The 21,635-nt window shown below is 42.7% G+C and overlaps 1 protein-coding gene across 2 annotated transcripts; it reads left to right on the top strand.

Annotated features, from left to right (window-relative positions):
- Positions 1-1,261: 1,261 nt before the first annotated feature.
- Positions 1,262-20,472, top strand: gpr139 (G protein-coupled receptor 139). 2 transcript variants are annotated; one of them, XM_085352419.1, is made up of 3 exons: positions 1,262-1,406; positions 19,460-19,867; positions 19,898-20,472. In XM_085352419.1, the coding sequence occupies exons 1-3, from the start codon at positions 1,262-1,264 to the stop codon at positions 20,470-20,472; spliced, it is 1,128 nt and encodes a 375-aa protein (XP_085208545.1). The 2 variants fall into 2 exon arrangements, with proteins under 2 accessions (XP_085208545.1, XP_085208544.1); XM_085352418.1 differs by having other exon boundaries at positions 19,460-20,472.
- The last annotated feature ends 1,163 nt before the right edge of the window (positions 20,473-21,635 follow it).

Below are 21,635 nucleotides of genomic sequence, written 5' to 3'. Positions count from 1 at the left end.
ACTGCTCTCTTTCTGAAACTCAAGAGCAATTTATTAAATGGTCCAACACTTATCTGTAATATTGTAGCAAAGAGTTTCAGCTACATCGCAATCAGTGGGATGGAGAAAACAGTCTACTATATCTGAGAAGTCTGAGGAATAAACACATCATTTTACACACCAAACAACCAGAGGATCATTTGTAATAACTGACAGATTAATAGAAAATGAAAATAACAGGCAGCTGCAGACCTGCTGTCACACCAACTGATGAACCAGAAATTGGAATCTGTCTTAAGGTGGAATACTTGAGTTTTTAAGTGTCAGCCTAGAGTTCATTAGCACCTTTTAGCTGGAGATTCAAACTGTTCACACTGCATTAGAATTAGACTGTGCAGCCAATCCCAACCCCCATTTCCCACCACACACACACACCTACATGCACACACAAGTCTGGTCATATGTAATTATACTCTGTGTGACATCCAGGATGTGCAAATTGGCTTGTGGATGTAAAGACATTTTAAAGACTAATGGACCCAGCTTGTGATCTGTCCCCTAACTCGATATGCAATCAGAAAGCCACCAAGCAATGAAGAGACACACTGACAGAAAACAAACACAATGACAAGGGCAAATGCACTATGTCCTTTTCCACAGTTGACTTAACCCCCCATTTATCTTTTCTCGTCTATCACATCTGGCTCCCCATCAGTTTTATGATCTCTTTATGTTCTCTGCCCTCAAACCCCTATTTCTCTCCTTAAGCATCCTCCCCTCATCCTCATCCCGCTTGCTGCCTCCACTCTCAGTCTCCGTCTCTCCCTCCCTCTCTTTCTGCCCTTTCTCTTTCCCTCTTCTTTGCCCTCCCTCTCTCCTCCTCCCCGCTGCGCTCCCGACTCGCTCTCATTCCCCTCGCTCACACACTCAGGCAGCATCCTCCCCTCTCCACTTCTACCTTCACACTCACCTCTTCACGCCTCCCTCTCAGCTCCTCTCGCCACCTTCCTTTTTCCGTCACCTACTAACACATATCATCCCTCGCATCTCCCCCGTCTGCTGCCTATCTCGCTCTCCTCCATCTCTTCCCATTCCTCCCTCCTTCTCACTCACTCACTCAACCTTGCGGTCTTGCCAAACGCACACGTACACACACCCATGCTGATTGGCACCCAAGGACAGAGCACCCTCTCCCCAAAACCGGCTTCCAGGCGGTTCGATCTCGTGGCCAGCACGCTTCTTGACACTGAGCTCAGCTGAGGAAGAGGACCAGGAAGAGGCCATGGAGCACAGCCACTTCCCTGTTTTTCCCCCAAACGGGAGCACCTGGAGCACAGGGCAGAATCCCTCTGAAGCTGCCCAGGGATGCCCTCTCGGACCACTACCCGTCATCTATTATAGTGTCCTGCTCTGTCTTGGCCTACCAGGTAAGAGACGTGCACATGAGTGTATTCTTTCACCTGCATGCCTTATTCTGTGTTAATTTGCTCACGTTTTTTGATGACAGTCTGGCTTTGGTGGCGTGCAGTGTTGCATCTTGATTTGTTGTGCACTTACCTGCAGGACTAAGTGAGTGTGTCGTGCACAGCTGCTCCCGAGTGTCACTTCATGCACACATACTGTTGATTCATCAGCCTGACCTTGTGGCCAACACTTGTGGGTGCACATGCACTAAGCATGTATGTGTCTGTGCTTGTGTCCATTTGGAGTTTCTTATGCTTTTGCCTCTTACTTGAAAAGATTCAGGGATAATAGGGAGCGACATACTGATAAGTGAAATTACTCTCTTCCAATATTTCCCAGACATTTGATCTCAAACTATGATATGGCAGCCTCGCTTCTGTCAGTCTGCCCCAGGGCAGCTGTGGCTACAACCGTAGCTGCCTCCACCAGTGTGTGAATGCGAGAATGAATGAATAGTGGTATTGTAAAGCGCTTTGGGTGCCTTGAAAAGCGCTATATAAATCCAATCCATTATTATCATTATTATTAAACTAAGAGATGACATCTTTTTTATTAATCTGGAGCTGGCATATGTATGTTTGCATGACAAATTGTGGGACTCATGGGTTAACCTCTGGGATGAGTGTGTATGTGTGTGTTACATGTCTCTTCTCTATGACCTGAATTAATGACACTGCCTTGTCGTGTCTATACCATTGAATGATTAGTCCATTCACAGACACTGTCAGACCCATTTACTGTCTCCATCCCAATGCGTGATCTATGAGCACTGACCTAGTCTCACACAGGGAGGCAAAGTGAGGTGTGTGTGTGTGTAACAGAGACAGCCTGAGACACAGACAGAAAACCTGGAGGTCAGATGAAAGAGGAAAAGTGCTGAAGCCTAATAAGAGATTAGGTGAAGACCCAGTGGACTGTCTGCTTTTACCCAAAAACTGAACTCAATCTGGGATTAAAGAGTGTAAAACATAATTTGGAGGTTACACTAATTAACCTCAATTTTATGATCTGATTTATTGGGAGTTCTGACATGACGTGGACTCACTTTGGTGAACAGCAGCACTGACTTCTGATGCCTTATTCATGCTAATCCTCGCGATTAACACATCTTCTTTATCGCCGAACCTCTTTCCTTGATAAAGGGAGTGAGATGTTATCAACAAGCTAAGCTGTGCTGGTTCAAAACAGATCTGCATTGCAAAGTGAAAAGCTCTCGCGTGCCAAGACTGCAGTCGCTCCAGAGATTTGCTGTCTTGTAAAAGTAAAAGTCGTTCTTTCTGATCAAACCTCGCTTAATTGTTTCCCCTGGATGGCAGAGCAAGCAATTTACTTAGCTGTCGTTTTCTGCCGAAATTGTATTTGATTCTGCTGCTGAGTCGTCTTTACAAATTGGATTGAAGCTGGTTGTTTAATCACTGAGTAACAATAACCTGAGAGTGTAAGGCAATCCTACAATAGTCGTCTGAATTAATGGCTGAGTTGAGTGCAGCGGGCTGATACTTTGCGGCAGCAGGTTCGACTTCATTATGACACAGCTCGTTCCACTCAAGCTGAATCATGAATGTTTCATGAGCGCAGCATGTGTGAGTAGTAGCAGCGTGACCCGCAGAACCACACATATTAGACACATAGGAAGGAAAGGAGGCTGTTAATTTGATCGTCAGCCAGTGATTCATTAGTTAACTGAAATGAGGTTTTAGCGAGGCAGCATCGCATCCGTGCAGACAGACTTTGACCTGCAGTGCGGCGGGCAGACAGGGGTCACAGCAAGGCGGGAAGAAGGCGATAAGAAAAGGGATTACGCAAGTGGAGCGGCCGGGAAAGATTACTGTGACCTATAGTGAGATGATGAATTGGAAATGCAGAACAAAAAGCAGATGAATTGGGAGCGAGTCAAAAAAATGGAAGATGCGGACACCCAGAAGAAGAAGAAAAGTGGAGTTAGGAGAGAAAGATCAGAGCACTAATAGAGAGGGAGAGATTAATAACAGCCGAGCTGGCTGAAGTAGCACCTCTGAGCCCCGACTCGGGGTGCTACAGACGACAGAGCTGAAACGAATTGCCACATTTTTAATTAATCGCTAACCCGCTCTCTTTCGTTCTCCACTCACTACAGCACACTGCTTGAGACAGAGCAGACGTGTGGTGGCATAGCAAGCAGTACAATGAAGGCATCGTTTCTCTGGCTCTTCCTTTGACATGATGGAATTATAGAGGTGAAGTACAGCATGTCTCAGAGCGTTCGCCGGTGAGACAAAAATTGTGGAGTGGGAAGCCATCGGCTAATGAACAATGCTGTGTGACAAGCGGGTCCTCGAGAGAGGGTCCCCCTAATGTCTGGGCCAACACAGTCCAACATTTCTCAAACACAATTTGTTGTTTATGGAGCTGTTTACTGACCTGTACCTACACATTTTAAATCCTACTTCCCCTGGTGATTCATCAGCCCTTTCTGCAAACAGAAGCCATTTTGCGTAGCCTGAAGACTTCTGCATCTGAATTAAACACGCAAAACGCGTTAATGAAATGTCTGCGCCCCGAGATAATGCAGCAGGGCACAAAGCCGCTAAGGAGATTAAATTAAACTCTATTGCCTCCAATAATTAACAATTAAAACTTCATTTAATTAGTCATAAAAGATAATTTTACCAAAACAAGCACAGTGTTTGGGCTTGAATAATGGAGTAACGCACAATCCAGTGAACTCATGATACACTGTCCCCGTTGAGATAAAGCTATTCTACACATCGGCCCATTATACTCCATACAAGACAGTCTACAACACAGCACAGCATCTGCGTATCTATGTAACAGTAAGTGTTCTTGGTTTTCAAATATTTTGGTAGCCAATAAGGCCTGATTTAGACTTCTCCGGCGAATCGGTGCAGAGCCTACGATGTAACCTATGTAAGTCTTAGTGCTGTGCAAGTTTTGGTATCGAGCAGATACCAAGTAAAAACAGGGACAGTATTGCTGATACCATTACTGATATCAGTATCCGTAATAGCAGATCAGGCAGATCAGTGTGTCCCGACTTATGAGATGAATCATTATTTGCAGTTTGCAAATTGAACACACGTTTAAAAAAAACACTAAATCACTATGATCTTTACTTTATACAGTGTATAGTTAACACAACAAAACACAGCTTTTCATGTATTTTGAATCTATTTTTTGGGAGTGTCAGAATATAAACGTGCCTGTCTATAAAGCACTCTAGGCCAACTTCTGTTATTTAAATGTGCTTTAAGCTATAAAAGAAATAGACATGACGCAAAAATCATATCCCCCCCCCATTTTCATTTACAATATATTTTTATTTAAGTTCATCGGGCTGAATACTGAAATTAGAAAACAAAACCAAAGTGGCCGATATCGTTGCCAGCATTTATGTTTGTTCTGGTGCATTATGTATTTATTACTGTGTGGTCATCGCCGACAGAAGCAAATAAATTACTGAGGCTTTTTTTTTTTTCGTCTTGGGTTTTGACAGAAATCTCTCTCCAGGTATGTGCTGACATTTTTGAGCCCTTATGCTCATTATATTAGATTATTATTCCTTATATGGAGATGGTGATTGTTATTCTCTAACGGATACATTTTAAAAAACTGCAGTGAAAAAGTAAATGCACAGGAGGTGGTCATAAGGTTATGCCATAGGTTACAGCATAAGGTTTCAGAGAGGTTTGCAGTCACCATGGAGCTATGCCATAGATTTCCTGCTGAAGCATGAATCCTACAGTAAGAAGGAATTAGAAGAAAGTCAGGATAAGAACAAAGTGTCTGCACAAGACATGTAAAGATTATTCTGAATTGCGACTTGCACCATGCCACTTAAAAATATAGAGTTGGAAATTAGCACAGCAGGTCTCCTTTGCACGCTTGAGTAAAGCATCTTAAAATGGTTGTGATGTTCAGTAGCTGAATAAATGTTCTGGTAGAGCAATTCAACTCCAAGTCTGCACACTGTCAAAGAATGTAGCACATTTTTGACCTTGGGAAGACTGAGACTGTTATCTCAGTAAAAAGAAAAAGCACTTCAGCCGTTTCAGTGGGAGACCAGAAAATGATGCTCTTTTTGATGCTTTACTTTCAACATTGTGGGAAAAGAGAATCACATGTGTTGTTTTCAGTCGCTTGCTGTAAAGCTCCCATGGGATTCCTCCCTGACTCCCTGTGCACAAACATATGTGTGCTCACATTTCTGCATGGTACCTCGCCGCTCCTCAAAGCTCCTCACAAGTGTGACTGTGTTCAGGTGTCTCCTCCCACTCACACTCTTGCATCCACGCAGGGGGGGAAAGGTTGGGAAGGTTCAGCACTAACAACCCCTGCCTCCATGTTGCAGTGTAAGGGGCCAGTGTCAGCCGCTGTTTAGGATAATGAAGAGACGGACCCCCATCGATTTTCAGTTTGAGCTATTGATCTGTCAATATGCACCAGCAGCGGGACGTCTGTAGTGGGTTGGTAACTTGTTGATAAAAATCCAATCACTCTAAAGATGTTTTTTTAAAATAGGTGGGGCATGCAAAGGAAATGGATGTGAGGGTATATCCTGAAGCATGAGCAGATTTCAAGTACTGATTTACGAAAGCAGAGAAAGATAGGGGGAGAGTGAGAGCTTGTTATGGGAGAGATGGGCCAGAGATGGCACGGGAGAACAGAGGAGGCTAGAGAGGAGGGAGGTGTTGCTTGAGGCAATAAATCAGAGATGTGCTGTGACAAGAACTGACTTTATTTGACCAGTAGGCAGCAAAATGCTGTCACGGCTGCAGAGAATACAGCAAACTCGGTATGTGTAAGTCGTTTGGATTCTTTGGACAGCAGTAACATATAAATCTATGGCTAATTAGATGACTTTTAATGATTAACATTCCTGATCTTCTATCTGTTTCCCCTTCTTCCCTCCTCACATCTATTATCAAATGTGCTCCTTTTCTTTCTTTTCACACATCACACTCAATTACACGTGCTACATTTTCCTTAGGTGAACATTACAATTGCTGATTTAGTTGACTAATCCTTAAAAAATTAATAGCAGGTCTTTGTCATTCAGTGCACAATACCTGCACCTTATCACCGGCGGCAGCCTTAGCTTTGATGTGAGGACAGTCGTGCCCAAACCTTGACTCACTGTGGCCTGTCTGTAAAATGAATGGCTGTTAAGGTGAGCAGGCAGCAAAGCACTGCAGTCACATCAATACCATTAGCAGCACATAGGGAGAGGGCTTATTTTCTCTTAATATGCCCATTAAACTTAAATATTCAGTTTCCGTACGCATCTCCGTCTCCCCTTCTCTGATTTTTCTCATTGTTAGCTTTATGTTATTGAATTTATTTCTCCTTTGGGCTTCTTCTGAAATCCTCTGTTAGCACTCACCTCACACATCAGGAATCAGGTTGACTGTCACTGCATTTAAATCCCATACTGAATGCAAATGAATGCTTTGTAAAAAAGAAAACCATCATTTTTTATCTTCCCTGTTTGCTTTTCACTGCTTTGTAGTGGGGACGCACCCCTGTTTTTTGGTTTGGAGAAATTAAGGAATCGCCACCCTTCATGTCCAGTCTGACACTTAGAGATAGACAAAAGGGAAATGCTGGTCATCAGGAACAAAGTGCTGTGACCTTTGAAGCAAGCTTTTGATATTCACCCACTCTCCGTCTCTCGCCTCGCTTCCTTTCCTCCTGCCGCCCGTCCTCGATACCTCTCTGTCTGTCTGTCTCTGTCCCTGCTCACTCACCTGCCACCTTCCTCAGATCACACTTCAAGAGAAGTGCCTTTATAGCTACAGTGCCTGCGACAGGAAGCCCACTCCCGGGTTCAAGCCACTAACTCCCCCCTCCACACCAGTCTCTCCTTGTGGCCCCACCAGCACAGCAGTAACCCAACCTATTCTTATTAGCCTCCGGAAAAGCCATTAAAGCTTGACCTCGATTTCCTCCAAGATTATAAAGGGGAGAAAAATTCCCTAATTGCAATGATGCAATGCTTCTCTTTTTTTAGATCATAATTTCCGTTTTACAATATTGTTTCTGCTTTACATGGGGCCCGTGAGAAAACTTGATGACAGTTGTATAAGAACGTGTCAGTCTCTCTGTCTCTATGTTATACTTGCTGTTGTGAGGGGTTAAACTGTGCTGTGTCATTTGTCGACAGCCCGGCTGAACACGTCCCTTTAGTGGTGGGATGAGTCAGCCTCGTTACACACCTCAGGGAGCACACTCTGCCTTCCCTTTTCCCGCTAAATAACGTCAATGGCCCTGTCCCTCGTTATATTAGGGGCACAGCGGGGGGAGCTGAGACATGCATAAAGGCACACAGATCACCAAAGTAATCACCCGTGCAAACACACACAATCAAAAGTAGACAGACACAGAACAGCCGATTATCCGTCCAACAGGTTATTCTAATTTCCTCTTGGATGGAGATGCTTATTTTTTTCTCCCACAAAGAAAAAAAAAGGAAAGGATGGTGAATGTTTTTCTGTCGCATGTGCCTTTCTGTGCGCGCACGGTGTACCTCTCTGCACCTCGGCTTCCCCTGTTCCTGCTGAGACGAGCCCCGCATGTGCCACCCCATACCACCTGAATGCCGAGCAGATCTACCCCCGCTCCAGAGACGACGGAAAGAGCAGGAGTCAATTGAAATGAATAGGCAACCCAGTGCAGGGTGGCTCAGGCTAAATGGAAATGTCAAGCTCTCAACAGATCCCCTTTGTTTGTTTGTAGAGTGCCCTGCCTCGCTGGGGAGCCCAAACAGAATAATACCCAGCCTGTGACAGTCAACACCTCACTGTTTCCATTTTATGTCACTCCCCCTCTGTTCAGCAGTATGTACACAGAGAGGAAAACGGATGGGCAGAGGTACAATAGAGAACGTGAGGCAATGGATTGAAGGTGACGTCTATTATGTGTTTGATTTGTAATGGATCTCCATCTGGAAGACAGCACAAAGTTAGCAATAAACTTTTCCCATAAAAATGCAGTGACAAGACAAACTAATTCATCCATCCTCTTCTGCTTTTCCTTATCACAGACAGACAACCAATGACACTCATATTCACACTTAAACTAACCCCACTATTCTACTCAAATCTATTTACAGTGTTGGGAAGGTTACTTTTAAAATCTATTCCACTACAGAGTACAGAATACTTGTAACGTATTCTGTTAAGTTACTTAATGTGAGCAAAGTATTCTGAATACTTTGGATTACTTAATATATTGTCACGCTTTTTACAACTACATGAATGTACAATTGCTGTGTGATTTATTACTATGACTGAAGCTTACTCGCCATACCAATACCAACTAGATTTTTAAATCTCAATATAAAATGAGTAAGAGTAGGGTGGACATTCGGTAAGGCTGCACTTTTTGCAGTGATCTCGTATAGAAAACTAATTCTGTATCAGTAATATGTTTTCTTTCTGTCTGCTTTCAGAAGTGCACATGATTATCTGCAGCTAGCACGTTGTTAATGCTATCCATCAAGTCTAACAGTCTGCTGTCTATGAACTAACCCCAGCTAGCACCAGCTAACAATGTTAGGTTGGTGGCGAGTAGCCTTCAGTAATAGTAATAAATCACACAGCAATAGTACATCGAGATACTGAAGTGGCACATAACCCAGGTAGCTACCACAACTAAAACAAGTTAGTTGCAGTAGGCTAACGTTAGTTTTTTTTGGGTTTTTTTAAAGAACTTACAAGCAGATGCTTCTTTAGGTTGGAGGTGGAGTCTTTTGATGCTGAGAGCAGCTTAGTTGCGGCAACAGAGTTTGCATTGCACAGTCAGATTTCGCCCATCCTTTTCTTCTTTAAATGTGAAGTGGTGTCAGAATTTCCAAGTAAGAAATGCATTCCTGCCCGTGCACTGCTGGCTCTGTTGTGGTGGCTTCAGGTCTATTGTGTAACTGACGCCACCAACAGGACGCTTACATTAAAGCCTCTTATTGTGTGTTTTGTTTGGGTTTCCACCAGCGTGGAATTACCAAAATTAGAGAGAGACATATGAAACAGGAAAAGACCGCCGTGTAATCCATTTATTTCAACAAAGTAACTGTATTCTAATTATCACCTATTTAAACAGTAACTGTGATGGATACAGTTACTCATATTTAGTTTTTTAAATACATATATTCTGTTACTCCCCCAACACTGTCCATTTATATAGGGCCAAATCACAACAGTTGCCTTAAGGTGCTTTATTTTGTGAGACCCTACAATAATAAAAGAAAATCCCAAATTAGTTTAAAAAAAATAATGTGAAAGGAGCATATATTTTTCAAATAGGGATTTTTAAAATTTATTTACAATATCTCTGGTGCTGTCAACAGAAACATAGAACCCAAACTGTGAAGAAATATCGGCCAATCGAAAGCCGCAAACAATAGTATGGCACACAGTGTGACACTTTAGACGTTGCAGAACAAAATCTCGGTTTTCCCTGTTCACATATAAACGCATGTAAATTATTACCATGGCTGGAATTCTTTCAAAAACTTAGTTTTCAGTGATCCAAAATGCTGTTCATGTTCCCCAAACACGTAGAATAGAAGCTATGTTTACCAAAATACCTGTATAATACCCTAAAATACCCATCAAGTCAAGTCGAGTAGTAGAAAAGAGGCTATAGTGTTGAAAAATGAAGAAAGCTGCACGTACCAAAAACTGCAGTTCCTTAAATCACCGCTTGAGGCTCTAAGAGCGAACCAGTCCCCATAAACACCAATCAAAATGTCCAGCTTCACCGAAGTGAAAATAGAGTATTTATATTTCAATTCAATTTCAATTCAATTTTATTTATATAGCGCCAAATCACAACAAAAGTCGCCTCAAGGCGCTTTATATAGTACAGTAGATACAGAGAAAAACCCAACAATCATATGACCCCCTATGAGCAAGCACTTTGGCGACAGTGGGAAGGAAAAACTCCCTTTTAACAGGAAGAAACCTCCGGCAGAACCAGGCTCAGGGAGGGGCGGGGCCATCTCCTGCGACCGGTTGGGGTGAGAGAAGGAAAACAGGATAAAAGACATGCTGTGGAAGAGAGACAGAGGTTAATAACAGATATGATTCAATGCAGAGAGCTCTATTAACACATAGTGAGTGAGAAAGGTGACTGGAAAGGAAAAACTCAATGCATCAGTACAACCAGCATCAATGCTGTGTTCGCTTCGGATTACTCCTCACCCCCCACCCACCCCTGTAGCTTGTCATGTCTTCATAATGTTGTGCTGTGGACATTTATGTGCTCTTTGTGCAGAGGAGTTTTTTGTGTTTCCTGTTCTCATGCTGTCCTACCATGGAAGCACAGCATGAGTAGGGGTCTCTTTTTTTCCTCTTGTACTTTCCCCACTGTAGTGTACATTTCAATGTTTTTTTTCTCTGATTCTACCAATCTCCGACCTGTATCCCCATGTAATGTTTGTGCTATATGTGTAAGGTCGGGGGGGGGGGGTCCCATTTCACTGCAGGGCAACCTGCATGTGACGAATAAAGCTTTGATTGATTGATTGATCATGGGAATCCCCGGCAGCCTACGTCTATTGCAGCATAACTAAGGGAGGATTCAGGGTCACCTGGTCCAGCCCTAACTATATGCTTTAGCAAAAAGGAAAGTTTTAAGCCTAATCTTGAAAGTAGAGATAGTGTCTGTCTCCCGAATCCAAACTGGAAGCTGGTTCCACAGAAGAGGGGCCTGAAAACTGAAGGCTCTCCCTCCCATTCTACTTTTAAATACTCTAGGAACAACAAGTAGGCCTGCAGTGGGAGAGCGAAGTGCTCTAATAGGGTGATATGGTACTACAAGGTCATTAAGATAAGATGGGGCCTGATTATTTAAGACCTTGTATGTGAGGAGCAGGATTTTGAATTCAATTCTGGATTTAACAGGAAGCCAATGAAGGGAAGCCAAAACAGGAGAAATATGCTCTCTCTTTCTAGTCCCTGTCAGGACTCTTGCTGCAGCATTTTGGATTAGCTGAAGACTTTTCAGCGAGTTTTTAGGACATCCTGATAATAATGAATTACAGTAGTCCAGCCTGGAAGTAATGAATGCATGAACTAGTTTTTCAGCGTCACTCTGAGACAGGATATTTCTAATTTTAGAGATGTTGCACAAATGGAAGAAAGCAGTCTTACATATTTGTTTAATATGTGCGTTGAAGGACATGTCCTGGTCAAAAATGACTCCAAGGTTTCACAGTAAAAGAAAAAAACTGTTTTGGTGTCTATAGAGGTTTTACAGACACATGATCGCTAACCACATCATGCTATCTCATTCATTTATTTGATTGCATGACAATCATGGTGACGGTATATGGTCAGGTAGATAAGGCCCCAGTCATACAGGTGTGCGTTGTGATAGAAGCAATCTGCAAATTCAGAAAATGTGTTGTAGAGTTTGTTCTAGTGTTAACCAGACAGTAGGGAGTACATGAGTTAAGGGGAAAGCCTGTGATTTGATGAGCATGGCATTCGCAGTCGTCTGCCGCCATGTTGTATTTACGCTCTGGTAACAATACGTTCAAGAGTAATAGCGTATATGGCGCGAATGTTGTGGGAATGTTGTGTGAACATTAAATGAGCTATTTGAGTTATGCTGTAAGTTATCCTTCAGCCGGGTTTTGTGTTTTTTTTTAGTTATGAGTATTTGAATAAGTAAAATTATTTTGAATTATTGCGTTTTTTGCTTTTTAAAGTTTGCATTCTGTAACTATTTGAAGAATGCTTGGTTTAATGTGACTTGTACTGTGTGTATAGGTTGAGTGAATGAATGGTAGCCCAGAAATAAATGAGCAAGACGCTAACTTTGGTGTCCTCTCTATTAATCCAGTTTTTTATAATTAGCTACGCAGTGCTCTCTAGCCTGTGTGCCACTTGCTGCTGGTCCACATTTCCCCTAGGTCTGATAGCATCAAGTGGGAAAAAAAGACCAATCATTTCCCAGTGACTGATGACAGTACCCAGGAAATGGATTGCTTAAGCCCCAGTTACACAGGTCTACAGATTGGTCAGTGACTCCCTGGCAACCACCAGTCGCTAAGGAAAAATCGTGCATTCCTTGACTGCTTCATGAAAACATCCTTGTGATTGCTTTGCTCGGTAGCAGATTCCTGATGTTCCCCATAGTTTGCATGGAACACACTGATTAAAAACACTCACCAGCTGCTGTCTGGTTAAATTGCAGGATTAACATTATACATTACTACAGGTGTGGCTGTTTGGAGTGACAGGGGGCTGTGACTAAAGAGTTCATTATTCACACTGTTGTCACCTTCACGAATGGCAGCACAAGAGCACAAGCCAGACTTCAGTGTTGTTTTTTCAGGGTCATGCAACTCTCAATTTTTGTAACCTTGCAGTAGTGGTAGGTTGAAGACAGGAGTGGATTTTTTCTGCCCCCTGGGCGACCGTGGCTCAGGGGGTTGGGAATCGCATCTGTAACCGGAAGGTCGCCGGTTCGATCCCTGGGCTCTCTGTCCTGGTCGTTGTGTCCCTGGGCAAGACACTTTACCCTACTTGCCTACTGGTGTTGGCCAGAGGGGCCGATGGCGCGATATGGCAGCCTCCCTTCTGTCAGTCTGCCCCAGGGCAGCTGTGGCTACAACTGTAGCTGCCTCCACCAGTGTATGAATGTGAGAGTGAATGAATAGTGGTATTGTAAAGCGCTTTGGGTGCCTTGAAAAGCGCTATATAAATCCAATCCATTATTATACTGTATTAGCGCAAAAGCTCAGAAATTACCAGATTATATAGCTTGAAAAATAATTAATTTCTGGTGAAAACTTTGAAAACAACTCAATGATTTCTTTGCTTCCAATTCCCATGTTTTCAATTCCTATATCAGCTCAGATATGGAGGTTTTGTCTGAGTCATGAGGCTTATCACTAAGGAAAATACTGTCTGGCAAGCCCTCAGAACCACTGTAATGGCGATGGACTCACAGCGATGGTTAACAGTGCTACCAATGCGGTCATCTTAAGCCGTTAGCTGTTGTCAGTTGAGGTATAGCTTGCTGTATAGTACAGCCCAGTGAGTGAAATTTTGAGTCCTCATACAGTTATGGATGCAGATTACTAATGTCCTCTCATCCAAATAAAGCCATTTCTGAGTTGGAAAAAAGATGATGTGATGACCGTAATAATAAAGTAAAAGTACTTAAGAGTCATGTGACTAGACAAGTACAAAAGACAATGATACACTGAGTAAGGAAGCAAAACAAAAAGCAATTAGCCTACATATAAATAAAATCATGGTGTCACTAAGTATACTTTTATGTCAGTATGACCCCAGTGACATCTCCTAGACCCTGAGCATTGTTGGCTTGTTAACCTAAAGTAAAATTTATCTGATCAATAATCCCAACCCACATGTATTCAAAATGCTATGAATGACAAAAAAATATAGCAAAGCCATACGTTTAAGAAGCCAGAAGAAGGACATGACATTTTTCCTTCAGACAGTAACTCAGTTAGCCGATTACCAAGATCCAAATGTTTTTTTGGTCTAAAAATCAATGCGCTGACTTTGACTTAATGTCCTGCAAACAGCAACGACACTGTGCTCAGTAACTGGGAGCAACCAACCAAACTTGACCCCTGTTACCCAAATCAACTGCCAACAGTCAAATAAAAAGAAAATCAAGGGTTTTTTTGTTATTAAAGTTTTGTCAAATCAAAGGGAAAAGATTAAAACACCTTCACATGACACAAAATCGCTATACTGTCTCTCATTTGGGGTTAATATACACCTCATAGCACAAACGATTAAGTACCACATCTCTTACTGTTTGATTTGAGTTGTGTAATCTGTAATCTACCAAAATTAAAATCAAAAACAACAACAAGCAGCTTTAAACTCAAAGAATCGATGACACAGTCAGACAAGATTTAAGACGAAAGCAACTCAGCTATGGAGAGGATAGTGAGCTGTGCAATTGTGATGTGACTGATATTTGTTAAGTTGTTGGGTGTTGTGAGCAGCTTTGACGTCTCATTTGTGGTTATTGATAGATCGTTAATGAATTGGTGCTTCCCTAACGATCTGTGTGTTTTTTATGCACATTTGTGGAGCCGCACATGCATTTCTATGTGCGTTTGTGTCGTCTGCTGCACATCCTCCGCACAACTTTAGTCGTTATCCAGAGCTGGCTTTGTAATTTCTAATCAGTTGACAGTGGCAGAGGCTGTGAAGTGTGATGTACCAGACTTCAAGCTGCCATATTTAATCCAATCCCAGATCTTTTACTGCAGAGGGAGGCACAAGGATCACAGAACATACACACACACAGACACACTGTGTGGACTGTGACTGCCACTGAGTGCTTTGATGTCTGTGAAGCTGTTGTGTAAAGTGTAATGTTTACGTGTCTCCGGCAGGTTTGACTTAAAGAGGGTTATGCAGCAACAGCAAAGCACACATGCAATGTTGTGTATATTTTATCGTTAGTTAGGTTATTGAACTAATAGAGCATGAAATAGAAATCTCTGGATAAACTGGAAACAAGTGACTCAAAACGTGTCTCTGAATTTCACACTGCACTTACGTTCCTGTGAGGACAAAAAAAGGTTCAAATGCATTAAATAAATGGCTGCCTTCACTGAATATTATCAGAACAGAAGGTAAGACTTTACTTGAAGTGCCTTGAATGTTTTCTTTGACCTCAGCTACAGCGGTGCAGGTTGAACAAGGCATGAAACCCCGGTTGTACAGTAACCTAATCTTTGGTAATGTCATGTTATCATAACATTGATGTCTCAAACCATTTTGGTATTAGTTTAAAATAACATAAATGACCTAAAAACACTCACTGACATCGACCATAAACATCAAAAAAGACTCATCCTATGGCTCAGGGTGACACACCTTCAAATAAAGTGGTAGCAAACAGAATTCACGGATCATCGCTTTCAGGGAAAAATAACGTTTATTTTCAAAATGTCAGCATCAGCGTTTCAGGAAGATAGATAACCTTGGTTATGAAAGTTGATAGCCAGAGTCCATTAAAGGTATCCTGAGCATTATGCAGCACAGTTTTTAGGAGAAAGTCCATTTTTCACTTAGAAACCCATTTAGTTGATAAGCAGCCCTACTGATGCTTGCAATCTATTCTTCTAGTGTGTAGTTGGTGGCACTGGTGTATTTAAAAACAACAACAACAACAGGTAGCAATGCACCAATTAAGCAAGCAGAAGATAACTGTTAGCAAACTAATACTGAAAAATGTGTAGAAATAAACAGTAAATATTTCAAGAGAAATGCATTGAGCCGGTTGAGAAGACCTCAAGAATATCACAAATTTGTTTTGCATTGAGTTTAAGTCAGATTTGTTGAAGTAAGTCTACAGATCACAAAAAATTACACTATTTGATGCCTAAAAGAAAAAGCAAGAGAAAACCTAAAGCTCACATTGTATCGTGATGAACAAAGTATTCAAGCTAAAACTTTTTACTGACATACATTGTGTAGGCGTAACAGTGAAAGTCATAATCCTCATCCCTTTGAGGGTTGGATTAGCCACCCATCTATCTATATGCACAACATCTGGGCATGTCTCTGAGGTGATGCTGGGTTGGGTCTTAGGGGGATCTCCTCCCAGTCCTGTATCTAATCTGTGGCACTATTGATCAGTGTCATAATAGGCTGTGTTGATGGTGAAATACACTGCACAAAAAAATTAAGGGACACTTAAATCACAGTATAGCATCAATTCTGTTAACCTTCTGTAATATCTGCCTAGTCAGTCAACTAGCAGAGTGGATTCGTTTCAGATGCGTTGGTGCTAATTAAATTACCAACGGGTGCAGTAGAGGGGCAACAATGAAACAACAGGAATGAAAAAACACAAATAAGCGGAGGCTGCTCCCATTTTTTCTCCCTTGTCATCTTTTCTGACTGTTCTTTCAATAGTTTTGCATTTGGCTAGGGTTAGTGTCACTGCTGGTTGCATGAGGCGATACCTGGTCCCTACAGAGCTTATGCAGGTAGTCCAACTCCACCAGGACGGCACATCAATAAATTCCGTTGCCAGGTTTGCTGTGTCTCCCACCACACCAGTAGGCTAACCAAGCAATCAGAAACCGACTACATGAGTGGGCTGAGGGCCCTGTACTCACTGCCATGGAGCCCCATTGGCATTTGCCATAGAATACCAGGATGAAGAGATTAATTATAGACGTATGATTACGTGTAGTAGCTGATCTCAAAATGAGCTGTGCCATTACATCTACATTACATGCATGTTGTACAATTTGCTAAGCAATTTTTAGTCAAGTATCATGTGTTCTCATTCATATCTGTAAATGTTTATCAAACAGTAATGCTAATAGGGCCTGTAATTGTAATTGCTTTTTCTTATACAGTGAAGATATAGCTTGCAAAGATTATTCATTCAAGAACAACATGTCTTTTCATATATAAATGACGTGAAAAAGTTCCACAGACTTGGCAAAAACCATCCGTAGGGCAGGTTTTTTGTTAGTAAGACATAAAATACAGATATAAACAACACAGAAAGCCTAATTTTCAAAAGTAACACAGGATAAAATCTGAGTATGAATTATGCTCAAAACAAAAGGATCCAAGAATACTCCTCCAAGACCCAGGGACCATGTCAGATCTACAGACACGTAGCATCCCAGAAGGTCTCATTTGAATTCAGCTTTGATCAATACCTTTGAGGCTAGGCACTGCACCCGCTACACCAGCACATGGAGGCCACCTCACAGAAGTAACAAAAAATAAGTGGAAGCATAGGTCCCCAATTAGATTTTATTAGACAAACAGGAATGAGCAGTTAATCAATTAAACGATGTGTACTGAACTGTCAAATTAAGTACCCTCCTTCCTCGCACTCGCGGTGATGAAATGTTTTCAATTTTAAAATGTACCAGCAATGCTGATGATTCATTTCACTGATTTTAGTCTTTGTCTCAGTCTTTACTTCCATTCATATTACAGAGTAAGCCAAGCATGCATTTTGTGTGCTGTGCCCTCGAAGTTTGGGAAGGGTTTGAGTGAGGCCTATAAACCTTGCTGACGTGATGGGACTATCTTGGGAGCAATGTGCAATTTGCACTGATTGGAGAAATGGGATGTGCAGGTCCACGTGAGAGCCAGAAAGCTGTGCTGGTGCCTCTCAGATGCACAGCAGTCAGACTAAATGCAGTCGTGAGCTAAATCACATTCAGGCCTTTTTGCACTCCATCTTGGGTATTTACCTGTAAAACAAATGCGTAATAAATCAGCTGGGAGAGAAACTTGGCAGGCTGGATGAGAAGTTATTATGGAGCTTGCTGGGCACATGGAATAAAAATCGAAAACAGAGGCAAATGGAGAGATGGGGTGCCCTTGTGCTTTGTTTTAGGACCGAAATTGCCGGCAGCAGGATGGCACATAGTAGTGAACTCAGCAAATTGCCAAGGCTGCGATGCTGCACGCTGCCCTCCTGTTTTTGTTGTGGGTTCGCTCTTTATTGCAGATAACAATTTGGCCAAAGGCACAGGCAGGTGCTGCTGGAATCACACAGCAGGTGTAGATGAAGGGGATCAATAAACTAGAGAAGGTTTACAGAATAGGAGCTGTTTGAACATGGAAAACACTGTCTGGGAATAATGACAGAATTGAATATTTTTGTATACTGTGGACTGAAACTGCAAGAAAATGTCACAGGGCACAGAGTTCACTCGGCATGCTTTTACACCTGCTTTTAGGTGGTGCTGTTGATGTGCTTTCTTTTTTGCTCAGTTTAAATTTTCTAGCCTCCTAATTTTGGTGTCTGCTTTTTGTGTTGAGCTTGTGTTAGCACCTACCTGTCTGCAGTATCTCTATTGCTATCAACTCCTAGTGATGGGATTTCCAGCTCTTTTTAGAGAACCGACTCTTTCGGCTCGGCTCACTAAAAAGAGCCGGCTCTTTCGGCTCCGAAAAGTGGTTTTATTTATATATGTTTATATGTAAATATATGCGGTGGCCCCTAGAGACAAAGCACGTACAAACTCCAAAACACATTTCTAGCTTTAACTGAACTTCCAAAACAGAGCTACCTAGATCACTTAAATTACACAACTGAAAGCATATGTGTATTGTTTGTGTATTTATACACAAGCACTCATATATATATTCACTAGGTAACCACTAGGTAACAAAAGCTCAACACTGCGCCTAGCATCCTGGAGCACTTCTGTTGTCTTTTGTACGTGTTTTGGAGTTTTTACGTGATTTGAAGTTTGTACGTGCTTTGTCTCTAGGGGTCACCGTAAATATACTTTTATTTATTCACTCCACATAAAATGTAATAAATAAATCATATAATACAAACCCAATTATTCACATTTTAACTTTTAACTATTTAAATTTTCAGCTTTTTCCTTTTAAACCAATTTAAAGTGAAACCACACAAAACACTGCAAACCACAACACAATTAAATAAATTAAAATATGAAAACAAAAAGAACATGCATAATCTCTGTCATATGGACCTGCATGAATAAACTTTCTGAATCCTTTGTCATCTGCAACTGAAAATAGTTGTGGATGATTACTATACCATTCTAATGTGATGTTGTCCCTGGCTCTCTTTCTCTGTCTCTCCCTCCCGCTCTGTTCCTGTGCTACTGCGAGTGTAACTATCGCCCCTCCCCCCTCTTCCCAGTGCAAAGCACAAAGCGGAAAAAAGTGCGAGAGAGGGTGCGAGAAAGAAAAAAAAAAACCACGGCTCGCGATAAGGAGCCAGGTCTCGCGTTGTTCACGTCAAAGATCTGGCTCTAAGAGCCATTTCATTCGCGACCGACATATCACTATCAACTCCCTCTCTGTTGCTGTCTTGTTTATTGCTAGCGCTTTCAATTATCTGCTCACTAACACTCAATTTCTCTGTTTTCTCCCTGCCCTAATCCATGCCCATACCTTTTCCCGATCTCATCATACTTTTTCCTTCCTCATCATTTCCCTATTTCCTCTATCTTCTTTTAATCACCTGTCCGCATCCCCCTCCCACCTCCTCCTAGCTAACATCCTGACTGTGGTAATCCTGTCCCAGCTGGTGCTGCGTCGTCAGAAGTCCTCCTACAATTATCTCCTGGCTCTGGCAGCCGCCGACATCCTCGTTCTGTTCCTCATTGTTTTTGTTGACTTTATATTGGAGGATTTTATTTTGGCAGCGCCGCTGCCTCCGTCATTAAATAACGCAGTTCAGGTGCTGGAGTTTTCCTCCATCCACACCTCCATCTGGATCACCGTGCCTCTTACCATTGATCGTTACATCGCTGTTTGTCACCCTCTGCGCTACCACACGGTCTCCTACCCAGCCCGCACACGCAGAGTGATATTCGCCGTCTACGTTGGATGCTTGGTCTCTGCAGCTCCCTACTACTGGTGGCCTGAGTTTTGGCACAGCCTTCCTGGACTGGGTAGTAGTGATCGAGGAGGGGGCGGAAGAGAAGGAGAAGGAGGAGGAGAAGAGGGCGACAAAAGAACGGTGGCCCAGCACGTCCTTGTGTGGGCCCACTGTGCCACCGTGTACCTCCTACCCTGCACGGTCTTCTTTTCCCTTAATGCCATCATTGTGCGTAAGCTGCGCAGACGCCGTAGCTGTTTCCGTCTGCGTGGTTATTCAACCGGCAAGACCACCGCCATCCTCCTCGCCATCACCTCCATTTTTGCTGTTCTGTGGGCACCGCGCACCCTCGTGATCCTCTACCACTTCTACTCGTCTCCCCCGGCATCACAAACTGCCAGCCGTCTGCTCCATGTACTCACGGATCTGGCAAACATGCTAGCACTGCTCAACACCGGGATCAACTTCTTCCTCTACTGCTTCATCAGCAAGCGTTTCCGGAGCATGGCGGCCAATGTGCTGCGAGCCTTGGTCCACTGCCGGAAGCAGCCGCCGCCATTCTACGCCAGCCACAACTTCTCCATCACAAGCAGTCCCTGGATCTCACCAGCCAACTCCCACTGCATCAAGATGCTGGTGTACCAGTATGACAAAAATGGGAAGCCCATCTGCATTTCCTCTTGAGCTCTTAGCCACGAGTTGCTTCCCCTACCCTCAATCACTGGAGGGGTGGGGCAGCGGGTGTATTCAGGCTTGTCTCGATGGTGACCAGCTTTGCCTGTATCTTTTAAGGCTTGAAAATGTCAAAACACCTATTGAGCAAATGGTTCAACTACCTTTGAGCAAAGCAAGGTGGAAAAACAACCAGCAAGGCTTCTGATGTTCAAAAAAGTATTCACAAAGCAGCGACCAGCACTGAATAGGTGTTGATGGTTTCCTTCATGCAAAAAAAATAAATCTACTGTAAGTAACTGATGGCTGTAGACTGATAAAAAGACATCACGACCATCTAGCACTCAGTATGAGCCACCATTTGTAACATATAAACTGACAAAACTATAAAAACAAGTCCTCTGTGGGGCGTCAAAGTTACTGCGGGCCGTGCTGCACGCTGCCGATGAAGAGCTTCGAACAGCTGTGTCTTTTGCTGCTGGGAGTCATTTCCAAAAGGCAAAGTTTCAGTAAGAGTGTGGGCACTAAACATCTCACCTCAAGGGGTGATTCACTCAGGCAGAGCCACTGACAGTGTGCCCACTGCCACATGATCCTCACGCTCTTTCTCAAGCAATGTAAAACAGCGCTGTCATTTCCAGTTTAACACGCAGAAGAGTCTCCACGGCATGTTAAGTAGGGCTTTCATAAAACGAGCAGCCCTCCCAGACTTTTCCTTGCGTGTGCTGAGTTCACCCTAGCAGTGCAGGTCACCTCCAAGTCGACACTCGCTGTGGAAGATCGAGTCATCCAACGTCCAAGCTTGCAGACTGCTGTAGGCTGAATAGGCACTCTGCTTATTGTTGGTAAACTATTTATGTGATGGTAGATATGACTGTTATTGTAGCTTTGCAAAAAAAACAAAAAAAAAGATTAAAAAAAATATGACTTGGAGTTGGTGTGGTGCCAAGGTGTCATTTTATGTAGTAATCCCTTCTCCAGTATTAGGATGAGGAAATTTCTGCTGTAAGTAGATAGTCCTCTTTAACTATTAATGGTCCTTGGTGACTTACTGTTAGCCATTAACCGGAAGAATATAATGAATGTAGCTGAACATCTCTTTAACCCTTTATCTTTGTAAGAGACTGAGAAAGAGAGAAAGATAGAGAGGACAGAAAAAGCTGCTCCATTTGTTT

The sequence above is a fragment of the Diplotaxodon limnothrissa genome, linkage group LG4, assembly GCF_057381915.1.
Source record: "Diplotaxodon limnothrissa isolate DT_005_m linkage group LG4, D_limnothrissa_male_GT1.1, whole genome shotgun sequence".
NCBI lineage: Eukaryota > Metazoa > Chordata > Actinopteri > Cichliformes > Cichlidae > Diplotaxodon > Diplotaxodon limnothrissa.
The sequence above is the reverse complement of the archived record's forward strand: the minus strand, read 5'-3'. Positions and strand labels throughout refer to the sequence as shown.

Bases quoted from the DNA above. Each gene is read 5' to 3' on its own strand.
- gpr139 (XM_085352418.1), top strand. From the start codon at position 1,262: ATGGAGCACAGCCACTTCCCTGTTTTTCCCCCAAACGGGAGCACCTGG. The intron at 1,407-19,459 runs GTAAGAGACGTG...ACCTCCTCCTAG, and splicing joins GCTCTGTCTTGGCCTACCAG to CTAACATCCTGACTGTGGTA.